The sequence below is a fragment of the Danio aesculapii genome, chromosome 2 (assembly GCF_903798145.1).
Source record: "Danio aesculapii chromosome 2, fDanAes4.1, whole genome shotgun sequence".
Taxonomy (NCBI): domain Eukaryota; kingdom Metazoa; phylum Chordata; class Actinopteri; order Cypriniformes; family Danionidae; genus Danio; species Danio aesculapii.
The window spans coordinates 37,885,757-37,898,344 of record NC_079436.1 but is presented as its reverse complement, the minus strand read 5'-3'; the positions used below and the strand labels follow the sequence as shown (position 1 = coordinate 37,898,344).

At 37.4% G+C, this 12,588-nt stretch overlaps 2 protein-coding genes across 3 annotated transcripts in view; both read right to left on the bottom strand.

Annotated features, from left to right (window-relative positions):
- Positions 1-2,775: 2,775 nt before the first annotated feature.
- On the bottom strand, positions 2,776-5,302 carry sall2 (spalt-like transcription factor 2). Its single transcript, XM_056469285.1, has 2 exons — positions 4,992-5,302; positions 2,776-3,329 (listed from the first exon to the last, which is right to left on the bottom strand). Exons 1-2 carry the CDS (start codon positions 5,065-5,067, stop codon positions 2,776-2,778), a joined length of 630 nt encoding a protein of 209 aa, XP_056325260.1. The 5' UTR covers positions 5,068-5,302.
- A 5,040-nt stretch (positions 5,303-10,342) lies between these two features.
- LOC130246115 (GTPase IMAP family member 4-like) overlaps positions 10,343-12,588 on the bottom strand; it is a 7,445-nt gene continuing 5,199 nt past the window's right edge. For both annotated transcript variants that reach the window (XM_056478990.1, XM_056478996.1), the window contains exon 4: positions 10,343-12,588. This exon is cut by the window's right edge and continues 143 nt beyond it. The gene's annotated coding sequence lies outside the window, so the exon portion shown is untranslated.

The following is a 12,588-nucleotide window of genomic DNA, read 5'->3' as shown; positions in this document are numbered from 1 at the left end:
TGTCCGCCTCCTCAGACTCAACTGCATCCTCACTTGTCTTAGTTACAGTGTCTGATAACATTTCTTGATCAACACTCAACTCTGGAGGTGTCTTTTGGCCATTCTTTGGTGTTTTGCGACCTTTATCTTCTGTTTTTTGTTCATTGGGAAACTCTTGTGGTTTGGATGTTTGGACAAGGCTTTGGTCAGGCTCCTCTAGACATACTATTTGTGAAGACACGCTCTCAGATCTCAGCACTATGGGAGAAGATGGTGGTGAAACTGGATGTGGCCGAGAGGCTCTGGATGCATTATGAGCTTGTATGCTAAGAAGATCCTCCAAATTTGATCTTGATCCAGAGCAAGGAACAGCTGAGAGAGATCTATTTTCACTGATTTCACAGTCATTTTCTTGTGGACTGGTATTCATCAGAGCAGATGAGCTTGAAATATCTCCCAAGTAGGCAGTGTTGCTGGACAGTTCAAAACATACTTCATCATTGGCAGTAGTACCTGATGTTGATGCTGATTGGGAGGTAGGAGGGAAAAGGGAAGCAGATTCTACTGGGGAAGGTATGTTGAGAGAGAGCTCAGGAGGATCAGCTATAAATGTTGGAGGCGACAGGGGTGTTAGATTCAGAGAAGGGCCAGGGCTTAGATCGAAAGCTGGTATAGGACCTGAGCTACGTGAAGCAGGTAGACTAGAGGTTACAGGACAAGCTGTGGGTGCAGTACTGACAGCGAGTGGTTCAGTATGGCTGGAATCTGAGATGCTTTGTCGATCAGCGTGTAGCAACTGAACATCCACAGCGCTAGGGGTGTTCTCTGAGCCAGAGAGCTCAATAGACTGGGAGTGAGACTGTGAATCACATTCTGTTGAAGTATCAGGCATGTGCTCTGGTGGTAGCTGTCCTCCTAAATGCATGCGGATATGATGTTGTAACACAAGGGCATTGGTAAACTTACGCTGGCATAAAGGACAAGAATTCTGGGCACGACTGTTTGGTGGACGTGCTCGATGAGTGGCAAGGTGTGCTCGAAGGCTTCCTTTAGTTGAGAAAGAACGACCACATAGTTTGCAGGGGAAGGGTCGCTCACCTAAATGAGTAGCCTGATGCAAACGTAATGCTCTTGGGCAGCTTAGTACACGCAGACACACGCTACACTGGTTAGGGGCAAGTGTTCCAGCAGAGTTCATAAGTCCCATGTAAGGTGACTCCTTGCTGAAGAGCGACGAGGGTATTTGGACAGTAGACGATGGGAGTGAAGTGACAACATTTGTACTGAATGTGCTTGTGCTCATTAAGCCACTGCTGCTATATGTTAATGTTCCTGATACACTATTGCCGCTGGTAGAAGTCTCCCCGATGGACGATTCCCAGTTTGTCTGACCATGTGGTTCTTTCTCTAACTTTTCCACTAGTCTCTGCAGCTTTGATGTGTCTGATGTTGGAGTTGAGATGGATGGGGCAGTGGATGACGATGTGAATGGAAATGTAATGTGGTGTTGTGGGGATGGCAGGAAGGATCCAGCTGGAGTTGTTGGCCTGAGAAACCCATGGCCTAGATGATGGTGAGTGGAAGAAGCTGGGAAGAAGATTTTAGGTAAGTTAGCAAGCTGTGAATAAGCAGTGTGGGGAAGCAGAGTTGGTATAGGTGGGGTGTTTTCATCAAAGCGCTGCTGTTTTACTCCTTTATACACACCAGCAATGGAGGAGGTTGATGAGGCAGGAGAGGAAAGAAGGGTGGAGGCTAGAGAGGAAGACGATGAGGATGTGATTGAAGAGGTAGTGGATGTAGAGACCGCAGCAGCAGCAGCCGCAGCAGCAGCACGATTTAGCTGGAGGAGAGAGTGTGCAGTGGTCAACAGGGCCAAATCAATACTGGGAGGCAGAGATGAAGCTGTAGCACGTGTTGATGCAGTAGCACCCTCCAGACTGTCACCACACAGGTCATTATCTTGCTGTTTCTGATGCCTTTGAGTAGTGTTTGTATTGGTGGAGGTGACGGTTTGAGTTTGTGCTGATCCTCCCATTGATCCCCCAGTTACAGATGCAAACAATGAACAGGGAAATAATGAAAAGGAGAGTTCAGGGTTTTGCTCACGATGGCGCAGGAAGTGGACCTTAAGGTTTCCCCGTGTGGTGAATCTACTGAAGCATACAGGGCACTGGTAAGGACGTTCTCCTGTGTGTGAACGCAAATGTATTTGCAGGGATGAATCACTGCTGAAGAGTTTCCGACAAAATCGGCATGCATGCTGCATACGTCCTGATGATAAGACAGAGGAACCACTTTGAGCAGAGAGTTTTAGATCCTGTGGGGGTCCTGAAGGTACAGCAGCTGCTGGTAGAGATTGGTTTTGAAAGGGCAGACCACTGTGTCCACTGGCTCCCATGGTATTAGATGATTTTTGGGTCGGTAGGCCTAGGGAAAGTGTGAGTGGGTAGTTTGAGGCAACAGGTGTGGACATTGATGAGGATGTGGAAGCACTTGTATGACTGGTGAAGTTTGTTGGAGTTGTTGCCACACTGTCATACTGTGCTTTGTGTGGTCGTAATACATTCAAAAGGGGGTTGGAATGTTTGGAAGACTGGGGAGGTAACAGGGATGAGAAGCAGGCCAAAAGAGGAGCAACTGAGGTGGGCGGAGATGATGACTTTGGTCGGGAGGGTCTAGGGTTGTTATCAGAGCCTTTTAAACAGAACTGAGGCAGCGATGGTAGTATGCATGGCTTTGAATCCTCTTCACATGGTCCTCCTCCCAGTCTTAACACTTGTCTACATATTTCTTCAGTCATCTGCATCTGATGGATTTGTCTTTGTTGCAGCACACGTAGCTCTTCCAAGATAAAAGCAATACTGACTGGTGCACATGCTGGAGCTGAAGGGACTGTGCTTGGGCTGGAAGAGGGTGTAACTGGACTTGGGGGACCCTGAGGCCCAGAACTGGGCTTCCAGGATGGGGAGGCACACAGAGAGAAGCAGCAACAGAGGATGATGAAGAGGAGGTTGTGGTTGCTGACACACCTAACTTTGGAGAAGCCATGAGTGAGCAACTGTGTTTGTGAGTAGACACAGTTGGTGCAGTGGTCTTGATGCACTGATAAGTCAAATGGGATGGGATGTCAGGAATATAGGAAAGGTGAGACCCCTTGAGATTTAGAGTTAATTGTAAGGGCTGACAAGGGATGTGAACAACACTATGGCTGGCTCTGGTCAGGGAAGGTGCTGTTAGCCTCTCAATTGGTGGAGTTGGGTTTAAAGTAGATTTGCAGTTTTGAGGTGTCGAGTATGAGGAAGAGTTCTTTGCAAGAGTAGAGGTTAGGGACTTCACTGCCAGGTGTTCCTCTATGGAAAAAAAAAAGAAAAGAAAAAATAATATGCGACAGTTTATGCCATTAAGATAAGTGAGTGTTATTTAACCTCTAATATTATGTCTAATATTTGTAATGCAATTCCAGTAAGGTGCAAGATAAAAAATACATAGTCAGGGAATTATTTGATACCGGTTAAACTGTGTTGGTTAAATTACACAATTCATTTTAGTTACAAATTAGTTACAGTAGAACTGACTAACCCTAGGCTAATTGACAAAACTTTTTTTTTTTGGCCTTATGGACCTCCAAACCCAATTTCTAACCTTTAGTATTTTTTCCTTCATGCTGTTGTCATCGTAATTGCTTTCTAATTGTGTTTACTCACTGCCAGTGCTTACACAATCATCACCAAGGAAACATAGCATATATTGAGCCTCACATACGAAGAGACTGCCTCTGGCTGAACTACTTAGAACACTGTATTTCAATTAAATGTCAACCAAAGTGTAGTATTGCTGTTTCAACCAAGCTTCCCATCAATGTCAACTACTGTGCCACTTCCTGTGGCCATAAATCTTCTTTAAAATTCAAAGTGTGTTTTTATACATTTAATAAATCTCATGAAGCATGAGGAACATTGTTTGTACTTTTAATTTTCACCTCTTTTTAGTAGCCAGTCTTGTACATGTATGCCTCCGCCTCTCCTTCTCTCCCCTCACTCCCTGTGATCTGAAATCCCATCCTTCAACTAGCTTACAATGCTTTTTGCACTGCTAACAGCCAACTTTGTTTCCACAGCAACAATGAACATGGACAATGAACCTTGCAACAAAATTCCCAAACCCCTACTCTGACTCACCTACCCACCCTTTAGAATGAGTAAGAGAATATATGCCATTACATCTCGATGCTTAAAAAATCCTCTGTCTTAAATAAGTGAAGCCTGAAAGGTCAGCAAGCCTTGGTGCCATTGTCAACTGGTAAAAAGAGCTAGATTGCTTAAATTATGTGACCTTTAGCATCAGTCGTGTCCATGAACCAATATGATTTACACACGACAATCAAACCAAGTATGCAAAATTACTTGGTGACATACACACTCGCATGCAGCAGTGAGAGATATACAAAGAGTTTTATATACTTGAAGAACTGTAGAATTTAAGTCACAGATCAACACACTCTTATTCACGTACCTCCTGGCAGTTAATGCCTGACTGCACGACCACAAAGGCTCACAGAGACAATGAACTCTCATGCCATTCCCGTTAAGGCACTCAAGTGGTTCCTTCTTTTTCCCCTTTTTTCCACAACCTACTTCAAATCTCCTTTCCAAAATCCAGCTTAGTTTACATCTCTGTTCCTTTAAGGCTTGCTATTCTGTTTGGTCTTTATATTTAAACCATTCTCACTAGACAAACATATAAAAACTCGTGGGTGGTCTAAAATGTCAAGCTTATTTTGGAACATGAAAAGTACTAATTGGATATTCGTCAGCTTTTTGGGTTGCGATCATTGTCCAAATATTAAAGGATTTCTGTACTTTTACTTTGCTCCACTTTTCTTAAAATGAGATCCTATATTGTAAACATATGATTCTGTTAATGTCACAGCAAATATCTTGAATGACATTTGCAAGACGTGTCGCTGACAGAAACAATGGAGCTCTCTTACTAAGCAGTAAAACATTTCTCACCATGTTGAAGTAGCCACGAAGTGTTGAGGATGGGGCTGAAAAAGTGCTGAGGTCTTTTCTGTTTCCGGCGTGACATGATGCATGGGCAAGTCTATGTCTAATTGGTTCATGGATTGAATCGGATTGAAAATCTCTCTTTGAGGCTAAATTACAGTTTATCTCATCGCATCAGTTCTGAGAAACAATCCAAAATCCATGTTTCATTTGTATAGAGAGTTACAAGGCCAAATGCCAAGTGCATACATGAGCAAGCAATGTCTCAAAAGTGAACTAAGCACTTGGCAAACTAAATCTCTGTCTATTCAGTGTCTAACTAAAATCCAAAGACAACTCTCCACCTCCTTCTCCCCGTTTCTCTCTCAAACACAGTCTCGGCTTGTTCTCTCTGCATTTGCATTCAAATAACGCAGAACACCACCTACTCATGCATATACCCCTCCTTTCCCTTACACCCCTAAGTTTTAAGGTGTTCCCTTGGACCTTTTTTAAGTCTCAGTAGTGAATATTTAACCATTAGACACCAGGTAAAACCATGCACTGCTTAGATGCAGTATTAAATGCATTGAATCACATTTGAATGTATTACTAGTAGCTAAGTTTAGAAAATCTGTCAGGAGATTACATGCATTCATAAATACCATGTAATAATATTATTAAATAATATCAGTATTATGTATTTTAATGACTTCTTTTAATGTCAAACCTGACTTTAAACTTCAGCATCTTGAAGTCATGCAATCAACAGGCCTGCATTAGTTAGAAAACCCCTAAGTATTATTAATAGTCAACATCACTACATTAATTAAAAAACAAATGAGGCCTTATAATATAATTTGAAACAATACTGACATTTCAGTAACATATAATATAGATGTGCATTGTTTTTGGGGTGATTTGAACAAATTCGAAGTCGATTGTATTAATTTTAGAAAACTGTACATTACTGTCCCCAGGACTTAACGTTATATGTATTTTATATATTTTCATATATTCTCTTTTTTGTCTAATAATAAGCAAATTAATAACAACCATTTGGCTTTCAGTAAGCATCATTTAATCTAATGACAACAAATAATGTAATGTAAAAAAAAATCACATGTATCAAAATATTACATGACCAGAAAACACACCGCCTCAAAAACACAATTTTATCATTAAAATATTATTCACGTCGTAAAACATAACATAGCGTTTAGCTAGCATTTCGATTCCGGCTTTAAAACGCGTCGTAAAATTACTGTACAAATGTCATAATTACGTCAGCCAAAAGCACGCGGGAAGTACAGCTCTACTGTACGCGCGACCTGTTGCGTCCTCAGGCGCGCGCTCTATGATCATAACCAATTATGATTCATATTTCTTATGACCACGCGAAATGCTCAGACGCGACCGACATTTTAGAGCATACAGATTGTAAATAACACAAAGACTTACCAGAAGACGACGATATTTCACGGTTCTTTGTGAAATTAGGATAGATTACGTCGTACAGTGTCTGGCTCGTAATATCACCATTGCTGTTCCGGCATTTTGCCACCGTGATGCGCAGTCGGCTCTGACAGCAGGCAGCTCGACATCTAAATTATTTATTTGCTGTACTGTCGCTTTGTACACTGTATTTGCTGTTGTCGTCGTGACTGGTCAATTCTCGCCCATTGTTCAGTGTTTGGTTTGATGGCACATAGCGATTTCGTAAAGTGATATTTCGCTAATCCTGTCATTCCCATAGTCCTCCCCTCCCTCGCTGCTCTGCTTTCTTTGTATTTGGTAAAAATGGCCCTCTTCCCGGCCTGAGCCTTTGTTGAGCAGACTGGCGCTGCAGGATCGACGGATGTCTGTCTGTGAGTCTGTCGGTCCAATCCGGACGGTCTCTGCAGAGTAATTAACGAGTCGTGTTTGTTTTTGACGGCCTACTAACTGCTTTCGCTTTAAGACACAGAAGGTTCGTTTTATTTTAGGTGACGTAATTTGAATATTTAAACAAAAAACGCTCGTTCTCGCCCTATTAATGCCAATTATTTGTAGGTTTCTTATTTGTTTGCTCGTTTTGTTATCTTTGGTGTTCATCCGTTAGTAGTAATAACGTTAGCCTATTTAACTTAACAAGATAACTGAGGTTACTGAGCTGTTTAGTTTACAGTAACCTACTAGCTAGTTGATAAAAAGGACTACAACTACCAGAGGGATGTAGGCTACGTTTTTGTGCTTGATGACTTGGACAACAACACTTATAGTCCTTGAAAGACAATGACCATGGAAATCATGGAGATTTCCTTTTAAGTGATCAAAATCTTTGCAATCTTATACTAGACCTATTCAGTAATTTAAAAATAGGGCAATAATGTTTGTTCTTGTCAGTTTTACAGACCACTGAATTTGTAATTTATAGTTCATTTATTCATTTTCTTTTCGGCTTAGTCCCTTTATTAATCTGGGGTCGCCACAGTGGAATGAACCGCCAACTTATCCAGCATGTTTTACACAGCAGATGCCCCTCCGGCTGCAAATCATCACTGAGAAACATCCATACACACTCATTCACACACACTAACACTACGCTGAATTTTAGCATATTTATCATATATATTTAATACTTTATGTTAATTACAATTTTTATTGTTAACAATAATGTAAAATAAATAACTGATGTCCATATTTATTTATAGTCCATCTGGGATTATATCTGGTTAATAGCATGTTGTAAAAATAGTTTACAATTTAAATATGCTTTTGAAAGCTTAATAGTTTGAGATAATGTGAACGCAAATTGTTTTCAAATATATCTTTTTATTAACATCAGAAATATGATTGATAACTGTACAGTAGATACATGCATCGATATTGAAAGGACTGAGAAAAGAACTGCAAAGAATTAGTCTCATACAATTGAATAAAATTTGTTCAGCACCAACTATAAATGATACAGATGTGGAACTTCAATTGCAATCGTGAAGTTTTTTTTATTCGTAAAAGTTTTTAATTGTAAAGTTCTTTTTGTTTTGCAAACAATACTTTTCATCAAATGTTTTTTTTTCTGCTTAGTTTGATAGTTCTTGAAAAACAATTTAAGGGGGGTTTAAATGAAGGTGACCATATTTAAAATGGAAATCATGGAGATTTCCTTTCCAATGATTAAAATCATTCGAATCTAATGCTAGGCCTATTTATTAATTTAAAAATGGTGCAATAATGTTTATTTCTTGTGAGTTTTACAGACCACTGAAATTGTAATTAATAGCTAAAATGGGAAAAACTATTGCAAATCAAAACCAAATAATGAATTTACAATGACAAAAACAAATCACAGAAAGAAATAAAATAAGCACATAGATTTAATAATGCATTGTAATTCAAATTGCTTATTGTTAACTATAAGATAAAAATAAGTAACTTATTTATTTATACTATCAAGAATGTCAAGTATTTCCAAACTGTAACAGAATGCTCTAAACGCAGTATGTCCGAGAAGGCGAAGAAATGCACTTGAAGAAGAAATCTTTGACAGAAATAATACAGGATTATATCTGGTTAATAGCATATTGTAAAAATTATTTACAATGTAAATAGACTTTTGACAGCTTAATATTTTGAGATGATGTGAAAAAGGTTTTTAAATGTATCTTTTTATTAACATCAGAAATATGATTGATAACTGTACAGTAGATACTTGCATCAATTCATCAATATTGAAAGGAATGAGAACAGAACTGGTAAGAATTACTACTTAATAATTGCTCGGTACCAACCTTAAATGGTACAGATGTGGAACTTCAGTTGCAAATGTAAAGTTTATTTTATTCATAAAAGTTTTTAATTGTAAAGTTTATGTTTTGCAAACAAAACCTTGCATGAACTTTTTCTGCTTAGTTTGATAGTTCTTGAAAAACAATTTAAGAAGGCTTCAAAAGAAGGTGAACATCTTTTAAAACTGGAAATCATGGCGATTTCTCATACAGTGATCAAAATCGTTGGAATCTTATGCTTAGGATTTATTCAATTTAAATATGGGCAATCAACATTGTTTCTTGTGAGTTTAACAGACCACTGAAGTTGCAATGAATAATTATAATGAAAAAATAATCAATTTTCAATGAAAGAACTTCACAAAATATATATTAAACAAAGATATTTTATAATGGATTGTTATTAAAAAAGCTTATTGTAAAAAAGATACAAATAAATAACTGATGCCCTCATTTCATACTTTTTTTCCCCTAAAGATGGGCAAGTGTTTCCAGACTGTAACTGAATGCTTTAAAACGAATAGATACAGTATCTGAAGTGAGGAAATGCATTCAAGAAGATATTTTTTTTGGTTGTGGAGCTTTGACAGGTAAAACATAAAAATGTATTGCATGCAGAAAGATAAATCTATAAAAGCCTTCAGACAACTATAGTCCATCTGGGGTTATATCTGGTTAACAGTGTAGCATACTGTAAAAAATATTTACATTTTAAAAAGCTTTTGCCAGCTTAACATTTTGAGGTAATGTGAACACAAAAATGTTGTTTTCAAATGTATGTTTTTATTAACAGTGGCAATTTGATTGATAACTGTACAGTAGATACATGCATCAATATTGAAAGAAATGAGAAAAGAACAGCCAAGAATTAGTCTCATACAATTGAATAAAGTTTGTTTAGTACCAACCATAAATGATACAGGTGTGGAACTTCAATTGCAATCGTAAAGTTTTTTTAATAAAGTTTTTAATCGTAAAGTTTTTTTTTTTATTTTGCAAACAATACCTAACATCCCAAACAAATTTGCATAAATCAATAGCAAAGCAGTTCAGTAATTGAATACATACATACTCACATTCGGATAGTAAGACCTGTGTCTCATTATCATTACAGTGTTACATATATTTTTGTCATGAGCAGATGTTGAATGAAGCAGACTACAGAATTCAAGCCCATTTACAATTATGAAAGGAGCTGGTTTTCTTAATTTTACATGTATATGCAAAATGAATGTATCCTAATAGAGGAAATTAAACTAAAACAGTACAATGTTTAAAAATATGATAATATTTAACTTATTTAAGACTCACCTTTTGTTCATGATCTAATAAAGATATGAGAAAAATACAGTAACTATAAGTAACAATGAACAGTTCAATCTAAAAAAAAAGTAACATCATGAGGTATAATTTCCCATCATTACTGAGATGGACTAAACACGCAAATAGAGTTACAAACTCTGTCACAACTGCCTTTCTAAATCTTGTTACACGCTGTTCTCTGAAGGGAGATGTATTTATATTAAGGCGCTTCACTTAAACTTAAAAGGGGAAATTATGTTAAAATTCTTTTAGAAGAAAACATTTTTCATATTACATAAGCATTACACTGAAAAAAAAATGCTACTTACTCTAAAGCACATGGCATGCTACTATACAATTTGATCATTGATTTTTATGTAACTTGTTCAATAACAACAATTCCTCTCATTCTGTACAAAACATATCTCTTCATTATTGTTATTACATTTTTGGAAATTTATGTTTATACTCAAGTTATTTAGCATGTTAGATGCAACAAACACAATAACAGAGGCTCAGTGATACAGCAAACCAAAATAAAAGTCTCAAGAGTCTTTTATTTAGATTAACTTACTATTCTGGTTTGTCTGCTTCATGATTATTTCCTTTGAATGGTGAGAAATTTCTAAAACATTCAGAAAATGTCCAGAAGACAATTGCAGTCACATTTGTGCTCAGATAACCATACACGTATGCACGTAACCATTCAAGTATGCTTTTATTCAGTTGATTGATCAATTATAGCATTTGTAGTATTGGGTGAAATGGGACACAAACTGACAAAATATCAATTATAATTAAAAGATATAGCACATAACTTGGTTAAAAATGTAAATCATAATGCAAAATGAAACAACAGACATAATAAGTTTGTAGATATTGCAAAATCCAACAGTATTGACTTTGTTTTGAATGTTATTAATTAAGAAATAAACCATACATTTCAGCACTCCACTAATAAACTGATGTAATAAAGTAAAACACAATGACTTTGTAAAATGGTGCTACCACACAGATTGAAAACATTATGAAAAGATCTGTAATGAAGATTAAACTATTACACAACTAACCATTTATTATCCTGGAACCTTTGAATCTATAGCTGCACTGTACATGACAAATCAGTGTAGTTGTTTTTTTCAGTTTTTCTCTGCGAGACATCATTGATCGTGATTTTGTTCCTGTCAAATGTCCTCATAAATATTGTGAGGGACATTTGAAAACACAGAATCCACAAGCTATTTCATGACATTGATGTCTTTATTCAGTATAGGAAGAAATTCGATAATTATTAAAACTGTTGACTGAAAGTAATCAAAGTGAAGAGTTTGTCAAGCTACTTACTCTGAGGTGGAACCATATATAGGCTTCCTCTTTAAAAATGTGTTCATATAAATTATGATAGAAGTAATATAAGTTTCCAGCTCTCCTGTATTGCCACCAGTAGCCACGTTTCTACTCTGACCAAAAGACGTTTGCTGCTTGTTCAAACTACTTATTTAAAATGAGTTAAGATAACACAATTCTTAAGATTTTTTGGGAGACAACTTAATTGTTTTATGTTCAATCCACTTCAATCCAAACGATTAGGTTAACTTTATTTAAAGTATGTATTTTTAAAGTAAAAAAAAGTATTCTCAATACATTTTGTCAGTGTATTGTCACATCTAAGGGGGCATGCGCACGCAGCGACCAGCAGTGAGAGTTTAGTGATTCTTGACTGCAAACCAAATCTACCTTCGGGTATAAATAAAGTAACCTAACCTAACCTAAAGTGAGTGTGTCAGTGCCAGTGTCTTGACACTTTATCCTACCCATCAGATTATGCTACCAACACTGTATTTGAATGGTTCTGAGGTTGGAGTTAGGGGTTAGTTAGGTTTGGGCGATACAGCTTTATATCACACTACTCCACATTAAAATTTACACTGGTAGCAAAATCTGATGGGTAGCTTATTGCATCATCAAAATCTTTTTGAATAGGAGGTAGAACAAATCGACAGAACACCAGTCACGTTTCCACAGTAACTTCTGAGCCCTGATTGGGGCTGGTAAGGGCTTCCTCTGGGACAATGGCCAGGTTTTATAATGCTGATGAATAATTTACCTGAATACAGTAGATTCAACACACAATGGCCCAAGTGCAGGAAAGGTTGTAAAAAAGTTGGCCACAGTATAAAGCCATTTATATTCACAATAGTCAGAGCATTGCTCAAAGAAAATAAATCCCGTGGTTTTATATAATGGACAGTGTACTGGGTAATTGCCCCCTATTAGTAAACAGAACACTGGGGACACGATGCTAACTAATGTTAAACAGTTAATGAGAAAACAAAAACCATAGATAGATAGATAGATAGATAGATGGATGGATGGATGGATGGATGGATGGATGGATGAATAGATAGATAGATGGATCATTTAATGCTGTACACAGTAACTGTTCACTTAATTTGCCTCCATCTTGATCATTTTGTGATGATGCAATGGTGCGTTTTACCTGTGTGATTCTGGTTGTGTGACATGTTTGTTTTCGTGCAGTGGAAATGCAG

Coding starts and splice junctions, on each gene's coding strand:
- sall2 (XM_056469285.1), bottom strand. CDS start 5,067: ATGTCACGCCGGAAACAGAAAAGACCTCAGCACTTTTTCAGCCCCATC. Junction 3,330..4,991: donor TTCGTGGCTACTTCAACATG/GTGAGAAATGTT, acceptor TTTTTTCCATAG/AGGAACACCTGGCAGTGAAG.